The following is a 22,023-nucleotide window of genomic DNA, read 5'->3' as shown; positions in this document are numbered from 1 at the left end:
CATAGTTCACATGAGTTCACTTAAGTTTTGTTTAGCTTTGTTGGATGGCACAATGGATTACTTGCTGGGCTTTGAGTCAGAAAGACCTGTATTCAAATTCATTCTCAGATAAATCTAACTGTGAGAAGTTGGCAAATCACTTAGTTCATTAAGTCTCCATTTCCCCATCTGTAAAATGGAGCCAATAGTGGCTGTATAATTTATCTCAATTCTTATAATCTTAAATGCCTTCGGATAAATACATATTAAATTTTAATATGGAAAGAAAAAAAAAGGAAGCTAGAAGATATAGTAGATAGAGTATTGGGCTTGGAATCAGGAAGGCTCATCTTCCTGAGTTGAAATGTGACCTCAGATACTTACTGTGTGACAAAACAAGTCGCTTAACCCTGTTTTCCTCAGTTCTTCATCTGTAAAATGAACTGAAGAGGGAAAGGACAAACCACTCCATATCTTTGCCAAGAAAACCCCAATTGGGGTCAACAAAGAGTGAGACACAATTGAACAAGTACTCAACAACAAAACTTTGTACAGTTAAAATTTATACTTGGGAATCCCAAACCAAAATGAATTATAATGAATGTCTTTAAAATTAAAAATAATATTAATTTTTTAAAAACTGCAATCTTCCCAAAATTAATTTTTTAAAAAACTTTTTTTTGGGGGGTAAGGCAATCTCTTTTAGGAAAAAATACATATTATTTATACACCTGATGATCCTTCAGTTAACTTTTTGTTATTCATTTGTTTCAGTCTTATTTGACTCTTCATGACCCCATTTGGTGTTTCTTGCCAAAGACAATGAAGTGGTTTGCCATTTCCTTCTCCAGCTCATTTTACAGATAAGGACCCGAAGCAAAGAGGGTTAAGTGATTTGCCCTGTGCCACACAGCTATTAAGTGTCTGAGACCGGATTTGAACTCCGGAAGATGAGTCTTTCTGACTTCAGGCCTAGCTCTCTATCTACTGTGTCACCTCGCTTTCCCTTAGTTAACCTATTATGCCAAATATATAGATTTACTCAGGGCACACAACAGACCCAGCTTCTAGTTTGGAAATGGGCCAACCTCCTGTGACCTCAGTAGTATCAGCAAGAAGTACACAGACTGTCTCAGAACCAGAAAGACCCGAGTTTTAAGTCCCATCTCTGACAAAGATAAGTTATGTGTCTTTGGACATTTCAAATGCCCAGAAAACACTCCAGGACTATAAGTCATAGACAAGTTACTGATCTTTTAGATAGACAGGAAAAGTTATCCTATGATAAAATCAGTTTCATCAATTATAATGAATTATCTCCATACACTTTGGAACTATTTCTCTTTCAGTTGTCAGAGGGTGTAGCATGGAAATTCTACCTTTCTTCTTTCATAAGCCTTTTTGACAGTCTCACTGCAGGGATCCTCAAACTTTTTAAATAGGGGGCCAGTTCACTGTCCCTCAGACTGTTAGAGGGCTGGACTATAGTAAAAACAAAAACTTTGTTTTGTGGGCCTTAAATAAATAAACTTCATAGCCCTGGGTGAGGGGGATAATCGTCCTCAGCTGCCGCATCTGGCCGGCAAGCCGTAGTCTGAGGACCCCTGTGTGAGACTGATGCACCTGTCCTTGGAATTTGGAATTCATAAACTATGTAGAATTGTAATGGAAAACCATTATATTATTTTTTTTAATTCAAGGATTATGTCCGACCTTCTTTCCTCAACTTTTAAAACCTAGCTCTCAAGATTACAAAGATAACATGAAAAAATACACACCAAATTCTTTATAAGATAAGGTGCTATACAGCACCTGTACACTAGAAATATTTTAATTATTTCATATATGAAAAATTTTTATCATCATCTTCGTATAGAAGCCTTTAAAATTTATCTAAAAACAATAAAATCTTCTCTAATCTGAAAATAAAACTCATAACTACACAAGTAAAGGACTTGTGTTATAAAAAGCAATTCTTCGTTAAATGAACAAAATGGCCTTTAGGGTCCCCCCCCTTCTAGGAAACTAATTTATGATATCATGATACAGAACACCATGTTCAGACAGGAACAGATGCTCCTGTTAACAGAAGAAAAATAGTCTGAGATTAGTGATAAGGTCAGTTTTCTGTCTTTTTCCCAGAGGAACATGGAGTATTAAATATATTTCCCTTAAAATGTAGGGGATAAAAACCTATTTTATAGTAGAAATGACTAATTTTGAGGTGAGAAAATTATTTCAGCATTATGGACACATATTCTAAAATTTAGGCAGGGGTGGGTTGGACTAAATGGTCTTCGGTCTTTTATAGTTCTAACATTCTAGAATGCTCTGCATGCAGAAAGATCAAAACAGACCTTCAGATTTTCTAATTTTTTTTGCCTTAGAACCTAACAGAAAAAAAAAAATGTTGAAAAGCCATTTTAAAAGTCTTATATAGAAGTGAAATTGTTACTATTGTACAAAAGTAGCAGTTAGCAGGGACTGGCTGTCTAGTTAGGAGGAACCCACAGATCTCCTTGGATTTGTAATGGATTTTAGCGTTTTGCCACTTAACTATCTGTGAATCCTTAGGTAAAGCATTTAATTTTTTCTGGGCCTCAGTTTCCTCATCTTACAGATGAAGGTATTAAATCTGATCAATGGTTTTCAAAGCATGGTCTCTTTCTCTCTACAGTAACTTGTCTATGATATAAGTCCTGGAAAGTTTCCTGGGCATTTGAGACAGTGTCTTGTCCAAAGACACACATTATTCATAGTACAAAGATGTTTTCATTCTTAATGCTGTATGTTGCTAGCTATTATCATACACAAAATCTCTATGGGAACCTTGATAATTTTTTAGCTTATAAAGGAGTCCTTAGAATAGAAAGCTTGCGAACCATTGAATCTTACGAAATTCACTTCCACTTCTAAAATCAAGTGTTCTCTGAATAGGAAATTTAGGTGCTAACCATCTTTAATTAAAGATAATTACAATTCCTAACTAGCCAAACATTGATGCTCTAAACCCTTTACCTCTTTTGTTATTAAAGTATTAAGTATAATATCAAAGTTTCTCACTTTGAAAAGCTCATGTATTGCCAGACTTTAAACAATAGCAATAGTTTACTCAAGTTTTTTTTTTTAAAAAGCATCTTTAATCCTTGAAGATACTGCCCCCTGCTGTAAAAAAAAAAAACCATAGTTGCAATAGGATTGAATTTTTCTACTAAAAAGATGAGAATTACAACCATTAAAGTGATCAAAGATTTTTCTTTATTTTGATATAACATGCACAAATACACCTCTCTAAGGTATGTATAATTTGGATGCTTTTGTAAATAATATCCTACATAATTGTTTATAATACACACACACATTTTCTGAGGAAAAAGAAATTAGGCACACCAATAAGCATTATTATAAATCATCACAGAACAGTTATCATTCAGAAAAAAAAAAAAAAAGAAACATACAAGGATTTATCAAATTCCAAATCTGCCAATGGCAATTAATACATTTCACAAGTTCTTGTGGCTCCACAGTATATACCTTGAGACAGACACAGATGTTCTTAGAATTGACAACATGCTGGAACTGAGTGTCTGAAATTCAAACATCACCTTTAAAAAAAAAAAGCCCAAGACCCATTTATAGAAATTGCAAAGTAGGCATTTCTGTACTATGTACAAAAATACCCCCTACTATGGTATCTATAGCTCAAGGACAGGTCATGGACTAGAAAAACTTACTCCTAGACTAGGGAGGTGAAGCTGAGGAGTTCCAAGTAGAAAACAATGATCAAAACAAAAAAGAAAATGATACATATCTGCTTACATCATCGGGCAGTGAATATACAGAGGTTAGAAATAAATGACAGTTACAAATTTTTCTGAGATGCTTGTTTCATAAGCACTATGTATATCTTTCAATTCCTTCCTACTGTCAGAAAAGCCCATCATTACACACCATCAGAAAACTGTATAAAAAAGGGACTGAGAGAGGATACATACATGTTTTTTTTCACTTAATTTTAAAGTTGCTTCCTTTCATTCTTAAAAATGAGGGGGGGAAGAAACAAATAAAGAAATACTTGGCCTTCCCAAATAAAATACGCCATTTTCATCTATTTTAGAACTGAATATGTACTTAATACAAATTCTAAAAGATGAAAGCAAAGGCAGAAAGAAAAAGGGGAAAGAGAAACAAATAAAAATTTCTCAATTTATTCTAGGGTTTTTTTCCTCTTTTTTATTTTTTGCAAATGCCCAAATTCCATTTTACAGTAGAAATGCAGACCACTTTGGAAGACAGCAATGGCTCAGAATTATCTAGTGTTTTCTCATTAAGACATCATCATCTTTTTACATTCTACTGAACAGAAAAGCATCGCTTCTACTGGCATAAACTTCTGACCAATCAGACACTTGCTGCAACAGGAACAGAGAAAGCACTCTTCGGTAGCATGCCAGTTAAAATTGTTGTAAGTCACTCGCTGTACTTCTGGATCAATTGCATTATGACACCCTTGGCAAATCTGTTGAACAAAGAAGAAAAAAAGAGTCAAATCAAATATTATTATTAGTTATCTTCACCAAACATTTCTTGACTCAAATTTTTGAAAAGATACATTAAATATCTGTCTAATATTTAAATGTAGGAGAGAGTCAAAGGTAGAGGACCCTTCCTGTAAAAGTTTGGGCAGAAACACTGTCCTTGAAATTCCATTTTTCTTTCTATTGCAATAAAGAATTGAAAACGGAGGGGACTGTCCCTTCAATTGGGGAATGGCTCAACAACCTATGACATATGATAGTGATGGAATACCATTGTACTTAATGTTGAAGGGGATGGTTTCAGAAAAAAATATGGGTTTTGTTCTATTACACACAATTAAGATGTATATTAGTTCATTGTAAACTATAGTAACAAACTAAAAAACATTTTCATGCTTCATTTAAAGCTGTATTTAGGCAGATCTCATTTATTATATAAAGAATACTTATTAAGATCTATAGTTCTTATAGACAATAAAAGATGATCAAAGATTACACTTAAAAGGACTGGGAATTGGCTTTGTAAAAGTTATACAATGATATATATAATAAATTACATACTTATTGGAGACAAGATTATTATTTCAAAAGCTACTAATTTCACAGGGAAAATTTAGCAAGCTGTTTTTAAATGAAAAGGTCATTCATTCAAGGTCAGGAAGGTCTAGTTTGAGAGACTGAGAAGTATAGAAGACAGGAGTTAAGATTAGGGTGTTTTAGAATTTGAAGAAAGAAGGAAGGAAGCAGAAGGGACAAAAAAACAACTTGTCAGAATTGCTTTAAGAGCCAGTGGCAGAAGGAAAATCAGAAACTATATGAGTAAAACTACAAAACACTTTCCACAAATAAAGTCAGATCTAACCAATTGGAAAAATATTAAATGTTCTTGATTAGGGCAAGCAAATATCATAAAGATGACAATACTACCTAAACTAATCTATTTTTTGCGTTAACAATCTACCCCCCAAAAAAAAAACTATTTTAATAACCTAGAAAAAATAATAACAAAGTTCATATGGAAAAACAAAAGGTCAAGAATTTCAAGGGAATTAATTAAAAAAAAAAAATCAAATAAAGGTAGCCTAGCTGTACCAGATCTAAAATTGACTCTAATGTAAGAAATCAAGCCATTCTCCAATTGATAAATGGTCAAAGGATACGAACAGACAATTCTAAGATGAAGAAATTGAAATTATTTCTAGCCATATGAAAAGATGCTCCAAGTCATTCTTAATCAGAGAAGTGCAAATTAAGACAACTCTGAGATACACTATACACCTGTCAGACTGGCTAGAATGACAGGAAAGATAATAAGAAAATTTGGAGGGGATGGGAAACTGGGAATGATACATTGTTTGGAATTGTAATACATTCAGCCATTCTGGAGACAATTTAACTATGCTCAAAAGCTATCAAATTTGTATACCCTTTGACCCAGCAGTTACTATTGGGTTTAAATCCAAAGAGAAAAGAATGGAAAGGGACCTGTATGTGCAAGAATGTTTGTGGCAGCTCTTTTTGTAGTCGCCAGAAACTGGAAACTAAGTGGATGCCATCAGTTGGAGAAGTGAGTAAATTTGTTATGAATATTATTGTTCTGAAGAAATGACCAGCAGGAATTAGAAAGACCTGAGAGACTTACGAACTGGATGCTGGTGAAATGAGCAGGACCAGGAGATCATTAATACTTCAACAACAATAATATATGATATCAATTCGATGGAATGGCCCCTTCAACAATGAGATAACCAAATTAGTTCCAATAGAGAAATGAATTGAACCATCTATACCCAGCAAAAGAACTCTGAGAGATGACTATTACACTACATAGAATTCCAATCCTTTTTTTGTCCCCATTTTTGATTTCCTTTTCACACTAATTGTACACTATTTCAAAGTCTGGTTTTTTGTACACAAAATAACTATATGGACATATATACATACATTGTATTAAACTTATACTTTAACATATTTAACATGTAGTGGTCAACCTGCCATCTGGGGGAAGGGGTGGGGGAAGGAGGGGAAAAGTTGGAACAAAAGGTTTTGCAACTGTTAATACTGAAAAATTACCTATGCATATGACTTGTAAAATAAAAAGTTATAATAAAATAAATAAATAAAAATTAAGAAAAAAGAGAGAGAGAGAGAGAGAGAGAGAGAGAGAGAGAGAGAGAGAGCGTGCGCGAGCCAGTGGAGGAGCTGCAGCTAACAAAAAAAATTCGACTGCTATTTCTTAATTGGCTGATTGAAGAATGCAGGTGTCCCTAATGCCTTTTTAGCATCACCTAGCACGTAAGAGAGGTGAAACCTCCTAAAACAGCTTGTGGTCCTTTTCTGCTCCTCCTAGTTAGAAAATGACAAGAAATACTTGTATAGTGGCTGCTTTGCTATAGATTCTGCAGTATAAGAGAAAAAACCAGGGAGGCTGATTTCCCTTGCTCAGAGTTAGTTAACCAACTAAGGTCTTTTAAGAGTTATGTTCAGATTGGAAAACATTGTGTCCTGGTGAGTAAAGTGACTACCTGGGATGGTGAGTAGAGCTCAGAGATTGCCAGTTGGAGGGGATTTTTCAGTTCTCTGATTTAAAGAGAACTACTATTTGTAGTAGGAAGTAACACTGTCAAAATACCACTTTAAGGGTGATTTTTACATTAAAAATCTTATAAATTCTAAGTTTCCAATACAAAAAAAAGCATTTGCCAACTGGAGACCAAGAAACAGAAGTTAACAAAGAAATGGGGTCACATGATGAAGATGTTTCTGAATGAAACAATGACCTCACAGAGTACAGTCCAAACTTCTGAGTTATCCAGAACAAACATCTGGGTTTTCCTTCTTTGTGTGCTTTCCTGCCAGGTTTGCCTAAGTGCATGCTTACTCTTCCCCTCAGATACTGGTGCAATGGTACAATGGGAGAAACGGGTATGGTATAGGGGTAAGATGAAGAGGGAGAAAAAGACCTAAAGTATAAGAGAACAGCTTAGTGTTGAAAGGAATAGTATCAATAAGATACTGAACTCCTTGAAAAAGGAAGAAGCATGAGTTGGGAACTGAGAAATAACTGTCACCAAGCTATGGATGGAATGATGCATCTGGATGCTGTAAACCTCCAAGGAAGAGAGATTGCCGAGAGGGTGGCAGTTCTATGTCTGCTCAACTTTTATGAATCTTCTAAAGGGGGTCCATCTGACAGCCTTGGGATAAGTGTGTCATGTCCATATATCTTAATATAGCTGGGATACTAATGGAGCAAGTGGACTGTCCCTCAAGTATTCCCTGCTCTCACTTATTTTTTTCCTGATCTTGTATCTTTTCTGATTATAGCCTCTAAGCTGCTTGTCCTATACAATTTTTATAATGTTTCATTCTGCAAATGCCTGCCATGTGCCTCTAAAGTGCCCTTTCAGTGACTTTCAACTTTAATTCTTCAGGCACTGGGTTTCTTCTAACTTGCAGCCACACAACATCATGGAAGAACCCTTATTGTTAAAAGATGAGTGTTTTGGCTCATTGTCGGTGCACTAGATAATATCCCAAATGCAATTCAGCCCAAGCATTTCCTCCTCCTATTCAATTCTGGGATTTCTTCATTGTCCATGTGCAACATCTGTCTAAGACATATGTCCTTATAGAGTACTTGAATGGCTTATTTATAAATAGCATCCTCTACACAATAGACATTCTTCAATGGTGTGGTTTTTCCTGGATGGATAGTTAGTCAAACTTCTTTGAGTAATTAAGGATCTTGTTTAGGAGGCACTTCAGTGTCCTGGGGTTTGTTGCAATCAGCACAATGTCATTCAAAATCAGGAACATCTGGAGGACTCTGCCATTTCAATGGAATCTTTCCTTCCTTTTTTTGGATTCTGTCCTGGACCTTTCTCCATGACAGTAGAAAACACCTATGGGGAACAAGTGTCCTTGGGACTTTTTTCCCCTTACATCTTTCTAATAGTTCTTTCTAGTATTACATCATCTACCAAGGCTTCTTGTACGATTTTCATATATGCATATTTCTGCAGAAACTCCATGGGATGCCCGTTGCTCACTAAATCCTGTGATTAATGATTGAGATGGTCTGATGTGTAATATAGCAAAAGGCTACTGGCTCCCTCTCATAGATTTCAACTAGAATGTTTCAGATGTATGTCTAGAGTATTCTAAGGAAAATTTTATAGAAACAAGAAAATAGGCTTGGTAGTTACCAATACTCTGCTGCTTATATATGTGTACACATGTGCGTGTGTATACATATATACACATATAAATGTATGCATATACATATATACATAAAGAGAGAGAGAGAGAAAGAAAGAGAAAAGAGAAAGAGAAAGAGAAAGAGAGGGAGGAGAGAGAGAAAGATGGAGGAGAGAAAGAGAGAGAAAGAGAGAAAGAGAGAGAAGATTCTGAAGTTTTTACTAAGTTTTAGTATCCTCATCATTAGGAAAATACCAGTGTTAAAAAGATAAAGAGTTTTTTAATTCAAAGAGAAGTTATTGCTGAAATGCTATGTAGTCAGGGCATGATGGCCCATATCTATAATCCCTGTTCATGAGGGAGGCTGAGTGTAATGGGTTACATGAGTTCAAGAGCTCTGAGCTACAATGAACATAAAGTTCACTGTATGTCTCCTAAGTCTGGCAAAAATATAGTAAGCCTCTGAGAAAGGAAGATAATTAGAGATACCTGAGATGGAGTGAGCCAGTTTAGGTTTGAAAAATAAAATAAGTTAAAACTTCTGCGCCAATCAATGTTGGGATCCAGTTGTGAATGGTCACTGTGCTTCCAGATTGAGAAATATAGGGAGGATGTGGTCTCAAAAAAAATTGTATAATTATCTAGGCCTGGCTTCTGCTCATTAATTTTGCACTGAAGTTCAGTCAATCTCTTGTCCAAGATAAATTTCCTTGTAAACTAATACGAGATAAGCAGCCCATACAACTACATGTCATAGTCTTGGTGACAAATATTATTCATCCACTTCTTTTTTTCCTGTGTGGATTTTAAGGCTAACTTCAAAGGACTATAAATTTCAATAAAGAGGACCCATGTTATTTAGGAGCTTAATGCAACTACTATGATGTTACTACCAAACAGAAGCATCTGGGATATTTTGTCCCCTTTAAGGAATTCTTCTGAAGTTTCTGTTTTTATCTTTTACTGAATATTGATAATTAGAAAACCAATTAGAAAAAAGAATCCCATATAATCTTAATATTTTCATGTGAAGCATCTTGTTGATGAAGAGCCTTTAATGCTGTGTTTTGCTCAGAGGCTTATACAATCTTATAATTTTTTTTTAAAAGCACAAAAAGATTTTGTATCCTACTTTTTAATCAACTATGTGAGTGAAGATAATTTCTAGTGGGGACTATAATATGTGAAAGCCTGCCTAATCCCTTCTATTTTCAAGGGCTCCCTAAAGCTGCCTTGCAAATAGTAATTGCTTAATAAATTTTTACTATATTGAATAAAAGATTTCTTAAAATCAAACAGGTGTGATTAGCACAAGTTACTGGTAATAATTTCGTCAGTGAATTTCCTCTCATTCTTTTGAATATCTTTTCTTCTTTGAGAAAATGTGAAAATCAAGTGTCTAAATTAAGAAATTAAGCTTATATTGGCTTTAATGCTTTCTTTAGCAAATAAAAACTATTAATAATAATTAACAAAATAAAACACCGGTTTTCCCTTTGTTTTACAATAAAAAGCAATAAGTTGCCAAAAATAATAACTCTAATGATTGAATGACTTCATGTGATTGATGAAATGTGAATCCTTTCTGGGTTGCTTAAAAAGCAACCAAAAGCTGAGAGGCCAACCAAACAATGAGGACTAGGACTATGAGGACTGTTTTTTTTAGAAAAGTCCTAACATCACAAAGAGTCATTAGTAGCATCCTAGGAAAACTATAGAATCCATCAGGAATATGGAGCTAATTATTTTCTATCAGGGTTTCTCTTTTTTCTTGATTTTTTGCTACCTTCAGCTTTTCCTTTCTCATTTCCTCCAATTTCATTATTATACATTTGTACATTGGTTGTTCAGTCATTTTTCTAATCATGATATCCAACTTTGTGACTCTGTTTGAAGTTTTCTTGGCAAAGATACTGCCGTGGATTTGCCATTTCCTTTTCCAGCTCATTTTAAAATAAGGCAACTGAGGCAAGGAGGATTAAATGATTGGCCTGAGTCACACCACTAGTAAAGTGTGTCTCAAGTGTCAGATTTGAATTCAGGAAGATAAATGAGTTCCTGATTTCAGACTCATTGCTCTCTTCATGGTACCTCCTAGCTGCCCCACATATAAATACATAAGGAAAGAGGAAACTGATGGAACCTCAAGAATCACTTTTCATTCTGAAGAAAAAAGAAAAAGCGTATTTTCTTCTTTTTGCTCTGGGTTTGAATTTGTGCTACATTAAACTCTTAAATTATATGCAATTGATTGGATTATCTAACTGAGCTTTATATTCTTTGTCCATGTATGCTCAGAAAACGGACACACTATGTGAAACAAGCTCAAGTTAGTACCATCTATTATTAGAAGTTTATCAAAAAAAACTGCCCTTATAATGAATTATGAAGTTATAAATGAGTGGTTTAGAGATTATAATAGAATTAAGGTACTTAAATATTTATGTCTTCTCAAGGTATACTTGAAGTATACACACTTCAAATTATTTTGCAATTCATGTTCTCACCAAAAAAATCTGCATATAGCTAATTTATTTTTCACATTCCAGGTGGTGATCTTAACTAAAGAGGTATTGGGCTCAAAGATTTGAGACATGTACATATTTATTTTTGCATGTTTATTCATATTTATGATAAAAGGTTTTTTTTTTTGTTGTTTGTTTGTTTTTTAGTAATCAGTGGAAAGTCAGAGAAAGAAGAAAAAAAGTTTGATTTAAAAAAGAAATGAACATCCCAGGAAGTATAGTTGAATAAAAATTCATTTATAACTACAAAAAAATTAATTAGTCTCTCAATTCACCAGAGTAGGTTCTGACATATGTATGTGAATGAATTAGTTGTTATAAGTGGGTTTCAAGAGTAGAATTCTATTTTTCAAACCAAGCTTTACTAAGACTGTTCTGTAGGAAAGGGACTGCAGGAACTCTTCAGTGGTTCCTGTTTAACAAACCCTTTCTGTTTAAGTTCCTTGGATACAACACTTTATACAAAGTCCTCCTAGAGAAGTCATATGTTGCTGGGATCAGTAGAGCCTTTTGCTTTCTGTTCCTAAGTTTACTGATGTATGTAAATACTTTATTGGAATAATTCTGTGTCCAGAAGATCTCTTACCACAGCATGGTTCCTCACGTAGCAAGGCTTGCATATGGGCTTGTCATTGACCATAACATAGATTTCCCCAGCAAGAACGCAGTCACAATCAAAGCAGCAGAAATGTTTCAGATGCCAGCTCTGATTCTCTGCCTGGGTATATTCATTGCTGAATATCAACTAGAAAGATGACAACAACAACAAGAAAGAAAAAAGTCATTTTTTTCCTTTAATCCTATTTAGCTCCAAAAACCCATTTGGCAAAGCATTTATAATTAGATTCACTGCCCCCTTAAAGCATTTAGATACAATCAATTTGAGAGATGGTACCATAGAAGGGTTAACTTTGAAAGTCAATTCAAGTACCATTCCTAACACATATTGATTGGGTGACCATAGTAACCATAGTTAATTAAACTCTTGGGAGTCCCCTGTTGCCAACTTTCCAAGATTTCGAATTGTCAGTGTGTGATAGCTACCATACCAGAAATTCCTTGCGAGTTTGCTTTCCCTGCCCTCCTAGCCTCAAATTCCCCAAATGTAGCATCTTAAGTTTCATACTTTGAAAAAGAAATCTAAGGTCTGACCCAGTCATCTCAATTCATACAAGGCAGCCTTCTTTATATTTTCCACTATTAAACGTCCATCATAAGTTCTCCTGTCTAAGTGACACAAGAACTCAGAAGGAATTATTAGTCATTAAATACCAATTCTTTGATAGGTGAATAAAACATTTTAACTTGAACATATCCCAATTCTCTGTATGGTTACATCACTGAGGAGGACAGCTTGGGACTACTGTGGACATTTGTATGAGGGTGCAGTCAGTCCAGGAATCTCTTACCTCATCGCACCCTGCACACCGAGGTTTCTCACTGTCACAGTAATGCCGGCCACAATACAGCTTCCCATTTTTCCAAAAATAGATCATGTCCACCAGAAGCTCATTGCAGGTGCTGCAAACGAAACAGGCAGGGTGCCAAAATTTGTCATACCCAGCTCTCTCAGCGTAAACTGCGGGATCACCTTCTTTCATGCTCTGCTTGCAGCAATAGCAGTACTGAAATGGACACAATGTGGAAAATTAAGTCATGCGACGACAATCCTAATAAATATATCAGATTTACTAGGAATTCCCCTCATTCATACATACATTCAGGACTGCTGTCACTTGATAAAATGAGGACAAAGCATTATATACATCCCTGACATTCCATATCTTGCTCATCTCTGTCCAAACAACTGGACCATTTCTTCTTCCCACTAATTATAATGTGCTTTAAATTTGTGAAATTAAATAATCCCATCTAATTTATATCCCAACACCATCACTCTGCTATGGAAAAAAAAAAAAAAACATTTATATTAGGGATTCTTAACATGGGAGGGAGACGTATAAATGATTTTCTTCATAATCCTATCCATTTTATTTTACATATTTGAAAACATAATTCTGAGGAGGAATCTACAGGCTTCAGCAGCCTTCCAAAGGGTACCATGACACAAAAGAAATTTAGATAAAATAAAAATCTCCCTCCTTTAGCTTTAAGAAAGTGAACTATGACAAATGGGAATCCATTCCACAAATGAGAGAGGCAGAATGGCTTTAATGAATAGAGAGGCAGTCTTGGAATTAGAATTTGACCAGAAACATTTCTCTGGACACATATGACTGTGTGACCATAAATGGATTACTCAATATCTCTGTGTTCCAGGCAGTGTCTCTAAAATTAGAAGTCTTACTGATACATTGTTGGCGGAGTTGTTAATACATCCAGCCATTCTGGAGAGCGATATGGAGCTATGTTCAAAAAGTTATCAAACTGTGCAAACCCTTTGACCCAGCAGTGTTTCTACTGGGCTTATCCCAAAGAGATCTTAAAGAAGGAAAAAGACCTGTATGTGCACGAATGTTTGTGGCAGCCCTGTTTGTAGTGGCCAGAAACTAGAAACTAAGTGGATGCTCATCAATTGGAGAATGGCTGAATAAATTGTGGTTTATGAATATTATGGAATATTATTGTTCTGTAAGAAATGACCAGCAGGATGAATACAGAGAGGCTTAGGGAGACTTACATGAACTGATGCTGAGTGAAATGAGCAGGATCAGGAGATCATTATATACTTCAACAACAATACTATATGATGATCAATTCTGATGGAAGTGGCCATCTCCAGAAATGAGATGAACCAAATCAGTTCCAATAGAGCAGTAATGAACTGAACCAGCTACACCCAGCGAAAGAACTCTGGGAAATGACTATGCACCACTACATAGAATTCCCAATCCTTCTATTTTTGTCTGCCTGCATTTTTGATTTCCTTCACAGGTTAATTGTACACTATTTCAAAGTCCAATTGTTTTTGTACAGCAAAATAACTGTATGGACATGTATACATATACTGCATTTAACTTATATTTTAACATATTTAATATGTATTGATCAACCTGCCATTTGGGGAAGAGGTGGGGGGAAGGAGGGGAAAAGTTGGAACAAAAGGTTTTGCAGTTGTCAATGCTGAAAAATTACCCATGCATATATCGTGTAAATAAAAAGCTATAATAAAAATAAATAAATAAATAAAAGTAGAAGTCTGTCTATTTTCATGGTTGGAGGGTTTTTCCTCATTGGCAGCTGAAATTTCATTACATAGGTTGGCCCTTGTATAATCAAGAGGCAATTAGTCATTTTATAAAGTTTTTGATTTGTACAAAAGAACTCATGAAGGATTTCTTTAGATAATTCATATCCTATTATATTTGGAAATATGATAAAATTATAAAGAGATTTGACTTGTGTATACAACTTTTCTATCAGTTACTTATATCTGTTTTTTCACATTGAAAAGCACAGTGCCTTTGAGTCAGAGCTTGCTTTTGTCTCATTTAAAAAAAAAAAAAATCAAGTTGTTACATAATCTGCTGGCAACTTAAAGGCTGGGGAAATTAAAGAGATAACAGTAAGAAATTAAAAGCATCAAATGAAAAGTTAGTTACTGAACAGAGGCAAGTAGCAATCTGATGGAGAAAGGAAAAGAAAAGTACTTGGGTAAAACTAAGTACCAGCATACTCATGGTGAAATAAAAGACAAGAAAGATAACTCCGGTTATCTGCAAAAGTAGGCAAAAAATTACAAAAAAAGCATAATCTAAAAGATTAACAATTAATTTGTCTAGTTCATTTCACTGTCATTATTTATATAATCACAGTATAAATATGCTGTAACATTTATTAAAAAAGGAATAAAGAAAAGGAATAAAAAGGAATAAAGGCCTCTCTTAGGATACAGAATTATAGATTTAGAGTGATCTGCCTCAGTTTCCTCATCTGTAAAATGAATTGTAGGGATAAAAGTAATGAATATTTGCCAAGTTCTTTGAAAATCTTAAAATATTATCTATCAATATACTATTTGGAAGTTTGTCCATTCTCAACATGCCTATGTTGATTTATATACATACACACATACATATATAAACACTATTACATAGAAGATCATTGTGTGTGTTTTTCTATGTATGTATACAAATACACTTTTATTAATAGAGTTTTAAAATAAAAATATACAATTTATTTGCCTCACATCTTTTTCTACATTTGGTACATTTATTGTGGAAATAATAACAGCTAAGATTTATATAGCAATTTAAAGTTTGCAAAGAGCCTGAATATATTATTTCATTTAGTCCTCACAACAACTTTTTAAGATAGGTGATATTATTATCCCCATTTTACAGATAAGGAAGCTGAGGCATTGAGAGATGATTTGTCAAGACCACACAGCTGAATATCTGAAGCAGAGGTTAAACTCAGGATTTCCCTGAATCCAAATCAGCACTCAAGGCACTGTGTGTCCTTATGAGGAAATCTGAATTTTACTCTTTATTCTACCACTAAATTAGCAGTATGAGTTACCTTGAGAGTTACTTTAGGAGCAGTTTGGTGGCATGCTGGGCCAAGAGTTAGGAAGAACAGAGTCTGAATCCAGCCTCAGATACTTATTAGTTATATGATATTGGACCAGTCACTTAACCTTTATCTACCCCCATTTTACTCAATAGTAAAGTAGGGATAATATCTCCCTCGCAGGACTGTTTTGATAATTAAATAAGAGTAATGTAGTAACATAGTATTTATCACACAGAAGGAGATTAATAGTTGCTTATTTCCTTTTTTTCCTATTTACTTACTCCAAGCTTCAGTTTTATCCTTTATAAAATGAGAGCTATCTGGATTTTACCTCTATACGCCTATCAAAATCTAAAATTATGTAACTAAAACACAAACTATTGAATTAAAAATTGAGACTCACCAAGTTCTTTCTGTCCTACTAATTATCTATATAAATCATTTAACGTCTTTGGACTCTGGTTTTGTCAGTAGTAAAACATGCATTAGATTAAATTAGTTAGTAAATATGGGTCTGTGAAATTTAAAATAAATAGAAAGATAGATAACTCTATTTTGATGTAATTGGTTTCCTTTAAATACTTAAATATTTTATTTTATGCGTAAAACATTTTTTTTTTTCCTGAGAAAGGGACCACAGGCTTCACCAAAGTACCAAAGGAGTCTATAATACCAAAAAAAAGATAAATTACTCCTAGATTAAATGATCTCTTGGGTCCACTATTGCCCTAAAGCTCTATCTAACATTCTATGAAAACAGTACAAACTATTTAAAGAGTCATAGAGAGCTTGTGCTCTCTCTTTTCTCTGTCCTCACCCATCATTTACATTCTACCCCTTGTCCTCCAGATCTTGAGATTTGAATACTATATTTTGCCAGTCACAGAAAACTTAAACATAAAAGTATCAAAGAGTACTTTTAGAATACATTTTATATGAATTTTATCCAACTCCAACCTAAACAAAGTACTTGTTCAAAGGCCTTCATAACATCCCCCCAAACCCTCATCCAAATCTTCTTAACCATCTACCTCAATTTGAGTCAATAAAATGGCTCTCTTTGCTGTTCCTCAAAAACTCCTGAATCAGGCATTTTCATTGGCTGTTCTTCTCCCCACCCCACCCCCACACACAGAACTCTCAAGACCACTCCTTTCTTGTGGATTTTTTTACCTCTGCCTCCTGGATTTTTTGCTTTCCCTGCTAAAATTTCCCTTTTTCAGATAGCCTTTTCCAATCCTTTTAATTCTAGTGCCTTTCCTCTATTACTTCCAATTGGATTACTTCCAATTATTCCTGTACACAGCTTGTTTGCAGTTATTTGCAAGTTGTTTCTTCATTAGATTAATCTTTCTAGGAAGATAGGGACTATACTTTACTTTTCTTGTATACTTGGAGCTTAACATAGTACCTTGCCATACAGAAGGTGCTTAATAAATGTTTACTGACAGTAAGAGATTAAAAAGCACTACTTTAATTTGTTCACAAGAGTGAAACAACAACAATAAGCATTTACATTGCTTTTTAAGATCTGTAAAGCCCCTTATGAATATTATCTCTCAACAAATTATTTTACAGTTGAGGAAACTGAGGAAGAGAAGACTTAAGTGACTTGCCCAGAATTATATGACTAGTAAGAGTCTGAGGCCAAATTTGACTCCAGGACTAGGGTTTTATCCACTGTATCACCTAGGTACCCAAAGTTACATGAATACACTAAAAAGTCATTATAGATTCAAATTATTACTAGCTAGAAAGAAGTCAAAGTTAAAAGTTAGGATTATATTTCTGGTTCTTCTGGTTTTCTATGAAATACTACTAAAAAAAATTTACTATCTACATACTTTTATTTCTCCAGATACAAAGGGCATTTCTTTCCCTCTCTGTGACTGCAATTTTGTGAGGAAAAAAATCAGATGACATTTCTGGAAATACTCTGAATCCTTTCAAAGAGAAGTCACATGGAATTAAGGGATCATTGTTATGACATAAAATAAACAACACCGTTTCCTGGAGTATTTGTCAATATTTTCAAGGTTCTCCACATTAGGAGCATGTTAATTTCACCATAAACTATTTTTCATATTTTACTTTTTTAAGATCAATTCAACTAAACATGAACAATGATTCAGGAATTGCCCCCACCCCCACCCCAATCCTTTGTTTTTGTTTTTTTTTTCCAGATAAAGGAAATGAATCATACTTAATAGTTGTTTTTGAAAACCGAGTTAATAAATTGAATCAAATTGCAGGAAGAAATACTAATTATCCTAGGGTTACAGTTTTAGAGCTAGAAAAGATTTTAGAGGTCATGAAGTACCAAACCCTCACTGTAGAGAAAGAGAAAAATTGAGACCCAAAGAAGTTAAATTATTACTTAGGTGAGGTAGAGAGAATTCAAATCCCAATTTTCTTGACACCAGGCCTAAAATTCTACTCACTCTCCCAAAGGTGTCAAACACATAGCCTGATGCAACCTGTAACACTTCTGAATACTGAAGAATCAGATTAAAATGTGATTGGGAAATAGTTAAAGAAATAAATAAAAATAGAGTAAAACAAAAATTTTCACATTTTAAAAACTAAGTCAATACACAACTGCAAGGAGCTTTATGAACATTGATTTGCCCTATTTCTATTTGTATTAAGATACCTCTATTTCATAATTCTAATGTATTAGCATTACTTCTGCCCTTCCCCCCAAACCTGAGTTGGAAGAAACCTAGAGATATCAAATGTTCTAGTAACAATTTTTTTAAAAGAAAGAATTAGCAATTAAACTTTTTTGAAAGGGAAATATAATTTTTTCTTAAATTAATATCTTCTTGGACATGTCTATAACTATCTTAAAACCCATTCCAAAATTCTCTTATTAAGTTCTTATTCAGTCATTTGTACGCACAGACACAGACTGATGGGACAGATCCTCCTTAAAAAAACAGAAACAGGGACAGCTAGGTGGTGCAGTGGATAAAGTACCAGCCTTGAAATCAGGAGTACTCGAGTTCAAATCTGATCTCAGACACTTTTAACACTTCTTTGCTGTGTGACCCTGGGCAAGTCACTTAACCCAATTGCTTTAGCAAAAAACAAAAAACTGCTCAAGTAATTAAGTGGCCGGTATCATTTCTTGATACCTTTTTCTTCTCTAGGACAGCCAAGAAAACTCAGTTCTCTTTAAAATCTGTATCGGTTTGGTCCCCATTCTTTCTGATTTCAAGGCCAATTCTATTTACTAGTGGCCTGTGTGGATATGGCACATAAACATATTATTTATTAAAATGTATTTAATACCAGCATAAAGAGAAATGCTTTTTTTTTTTTTTTTTTTTTTTTAATTTTCACAGTTAAGAAAGCAATTGAACCAACAGACAAATTGCCATATAGACATTCTGGTGGCAGATGAATACCATTATAATTTTTATTATAATCTATTATAATACTATTATAAAATCTGTTTTTTTATAATTGCATATTTCTATAATTAAAAATTATACTTAAAAAAAAAAAGACTATGAGGTTAGGTCCATATTCATTAATATTTCAATTCTTTAGTATATTTGGGGAAGCCCATAAATGAAAATCTATCTTTGAACAATAATCTCAATGTCACTTCTCACTTAAATCAGTTGATTTAAGTTAAATTTTGGTTCCTTTGGTTTCCCTTGCCCATTGTTCTCCTGGAGTAGTATGAGGAAGTAGAAAAATTAGTGATCCTAGGGAAACTGAGTTAAAATAAATATGTGGCTCATGGCCTCAGAATAACAAGGACAAATCTTACTTACATAGTCCTCTTTTTTCTCTGCTGATTTATCCTCCATTGCTCCCACGGAAGCCGTAGTGCCCCTGTGTCCTCCATCAAGTGTACTTCTATCAAAAGCTTTGATATCCATCTCACTCGGAAGTTTGACATCTCCAACACCGAGAGCCTCATTCTTGTATTTCTTCACAAACTGTTCCATCTGCTTCACCTCATTGGGAGTCAATTCATGACATTTTGAAGGATCCTGATCATGAGCAGGGAGTTGCTTAGCTAATTGCTTCTTCCGATACTGGGCCCCTTCTGAGCCAGCCACAGGTTGTTTGTCCCTTGGAAGCAACTGCATATATCTTCTAGCCTAGAGTTAAACAAAGAACCAGAGCACCATTATAGAATTCAACACTTTAAAAACAAAAGTTAGAGCTAAATTTGCCATTTCACTTAAGCAAGCTTTCATTTTTATCTAAAAGAACAATAAAGGCTCCCAATATAAATAAATCCTGGGGTGTTTTTTTTAAAGGAAATTTTGAGAATAGTGTATAACTATTATAGCCTGAGTTCTATAAAGTTTTAAACTAAATAGACCCTCTTTTCAGAATTCAGCCTAATTTTTTTCAACTTCCTGATCAGTTTTTAAATAATGAGTCCTGTCAAGATATAGAAGATACCCTGTTTTCCAGAACTAAGTTTCAGCAAGCAAGATGTGTCCTAAGCTTGGCATAATAATAATATTTGTGTTAACCCCTCAATGATCTTGGGACCCCCCTCCCCCAACTAGGGGAGGTTCCAGCACACATGTCCTTGTTTGCAAGCTTGTTTGCCTCACTGAAATTATATTTTTGTTTCAACCCTGTCTTTAGCCTTCTCTGTTCAGCTCTGACCACCCACAAATTAGAAGCTAATTCTGTACTACTGACAGTCCATATAACATTTTCCTTTACAGTATATACAAATACAGTTATTACAAGGCAACACATATATTAAAGAACTGGGTGTTATTTTTTTCTTGCATTTTATTTTCTTGGTCACACACAAACACACAAATGACATTAATTCACTATTTCTTCCCAAAGCTGCCTTCACTCAGTTCTACATTTCTGAGCAAAGAAACTCTCCTAAAAGACTTTTCAGATGTCCAATTTGGCTGTAGTTCTAAGAAAACTGGAACAACACTGTGCATAGTACACTCATTTTTTTGGCCTTATACAGTAATAGAAGGGCTCCACTGAATGCTTTCCTCAGCATCAATGATATAAATTATATTCTTTACTATTACAGAAGTCATCCTTTATGGCCTTTTAACAAATGGAACAGTTTCAAGATTTGCAAGCTTGAAAATGTACATAACTCTTCTCTTGCTATTTTAAGAGAATATGTCCTCTTCAAGAAATTAAAAACAGACTCAGAAATCCTCAAAATATTTCTTAATATATTCATACACAGCATAACTGTAATGCATAGGAAAAACTATGAGTTCAACAATGGAACTCCCTAAAACGGAGTTTAATTTATAAGAATAACAGAAAAGAGGATAATAGGTAGTAACTTATTATAACATGAATGAAGATGTAAAAACCAAATAAGAACAGCGATTAACATCAATTTCATTACAATTTTGTCAAAAAGGCCAAAAAAGAAAAATCCCTAACCCACATATTAAAAAAACAAAACAAAACAAAACAAAAAAAACGCAGTTTGAACATGGTCTTCTATATTCTCCAGATGTAGAGATCTTTTCTCTGTGTGTGTCTGTATCTTTGTCTCTCTATTATATTCTCTTTCTTGTAGGTGCAAATATACATACTTTGAAAAAAAAAACAACAACAACAACAACAACTTACCAAAGCTTGATTCTGGACAGGGGGAGCCCATTCATAGGTAACTGTGTTGATGGAGACATTCTTCTTAGCAGGGACAGGATTAGTCAAGATCATAACATTGCGTTTATACATGGGAATCCCATCTGTTTTCAGCTTTGCAATCAGGGTAGTATATTTGGTATCTTCAAAAAGTTTTCCCACTTTCCTATCTTCCTCATTGCTCATGAAAACATCGTGCTCCTCTTGGCCACATTTGCAGTTGCGGCATATTTTCCTATCATTTTGGAGAAAAGCAAACAATGTTAAGCATTCTATTTACTTACTGTGGGATAACCTTGTTTTGGTTATATATATATATACACACTCACAATGGAGGCAAAAAGAACACACTGTTAATTCAATTATTAGCAGTATCCTCCTTATGAAATGTTCTGGATAACATGTCTCATCCCAAACAAAAAATGATTCTACCCAAAGTTATAATTCCTGTCTCTATTTTCAGGTTAACACTCTGCTGCCACCAACAAAGGGCAAAAAAGGGAGATCTATCTTCCTAATACCAAAATCCCTGTATTTTCATCTATCTCTTTTCTAATAGTACTTCTCTTGCTATATTTATTATGGTACCTGAGGCCTTCAGTTCAAAGACACAAATAAACTTTACAATTAGGCCTAATTAGGTACAATTTGTACAATGCGTACAAATCACATTCAAATGAAGTCAA

At 34.3% G+C, this 22,023-nt stretch overlaps 1 protein-coding gene across 3 annotated transcripts in view; it reads right to left on the bottom strand.

Moving 5' to 3' along the window:
- Positions 1–3,214: 3,214 nt before the first annotated feature.
- The window catches only part of TES (testin LIM domain protein), a 106,871-nt gene continuing 88,062 nt past the window's right edge, over positions 3,215–22,023 (bottom strand). For all 3 annotated transcript variants that reach the window (XM_012550993.3, XM_012550992.2, XM_003771539.4), the window contains exons 3-7: positions 21,320–21,572; positions 19,504–19,836; positions 12,652–12,867; positions 11,829–11,987; positions 3,215–4,498 (exon numbers count right to left, since the gene is read on the bottom strand). In XM_012550993.3, coding sequence (XP_012406447.1) covers positions 4,307–4,498; positions 11,829–11,987; positions 12,652–12,867; positions 19,504–19,836; positions 21,320–21,572 — 1,153 coding nt within the window. In that variant the 3' untranslated portion in view covers positions 3,215–4,306. The remainder of the gene's footprint in view (positions 4,499–11,828; positions 11,988–12,651; positions 12,868–19,503; positions 19,837–21,319; positions 21,573–22,023) is intronic.

The sequence above is a fragment of the Sarcophilus harrisii genome, chromosome 5 (genome assembly GCF_902635505.1).
Source record: "Sarcophilus harrisii chromosome 5, mSarHar1.11, whole genome shotgun sequence".
NCBI lineage: Eukaryota > Metazoa > Chordata > Mammalia > Dasyuromorphia > Dasyuridae > Sarcophilus > Sarcophilus harrisii.
Note: the sequence above shows the minus strand (reverse complement) of the source record. Positions and strands in the feature narration are given on the sequence as shown.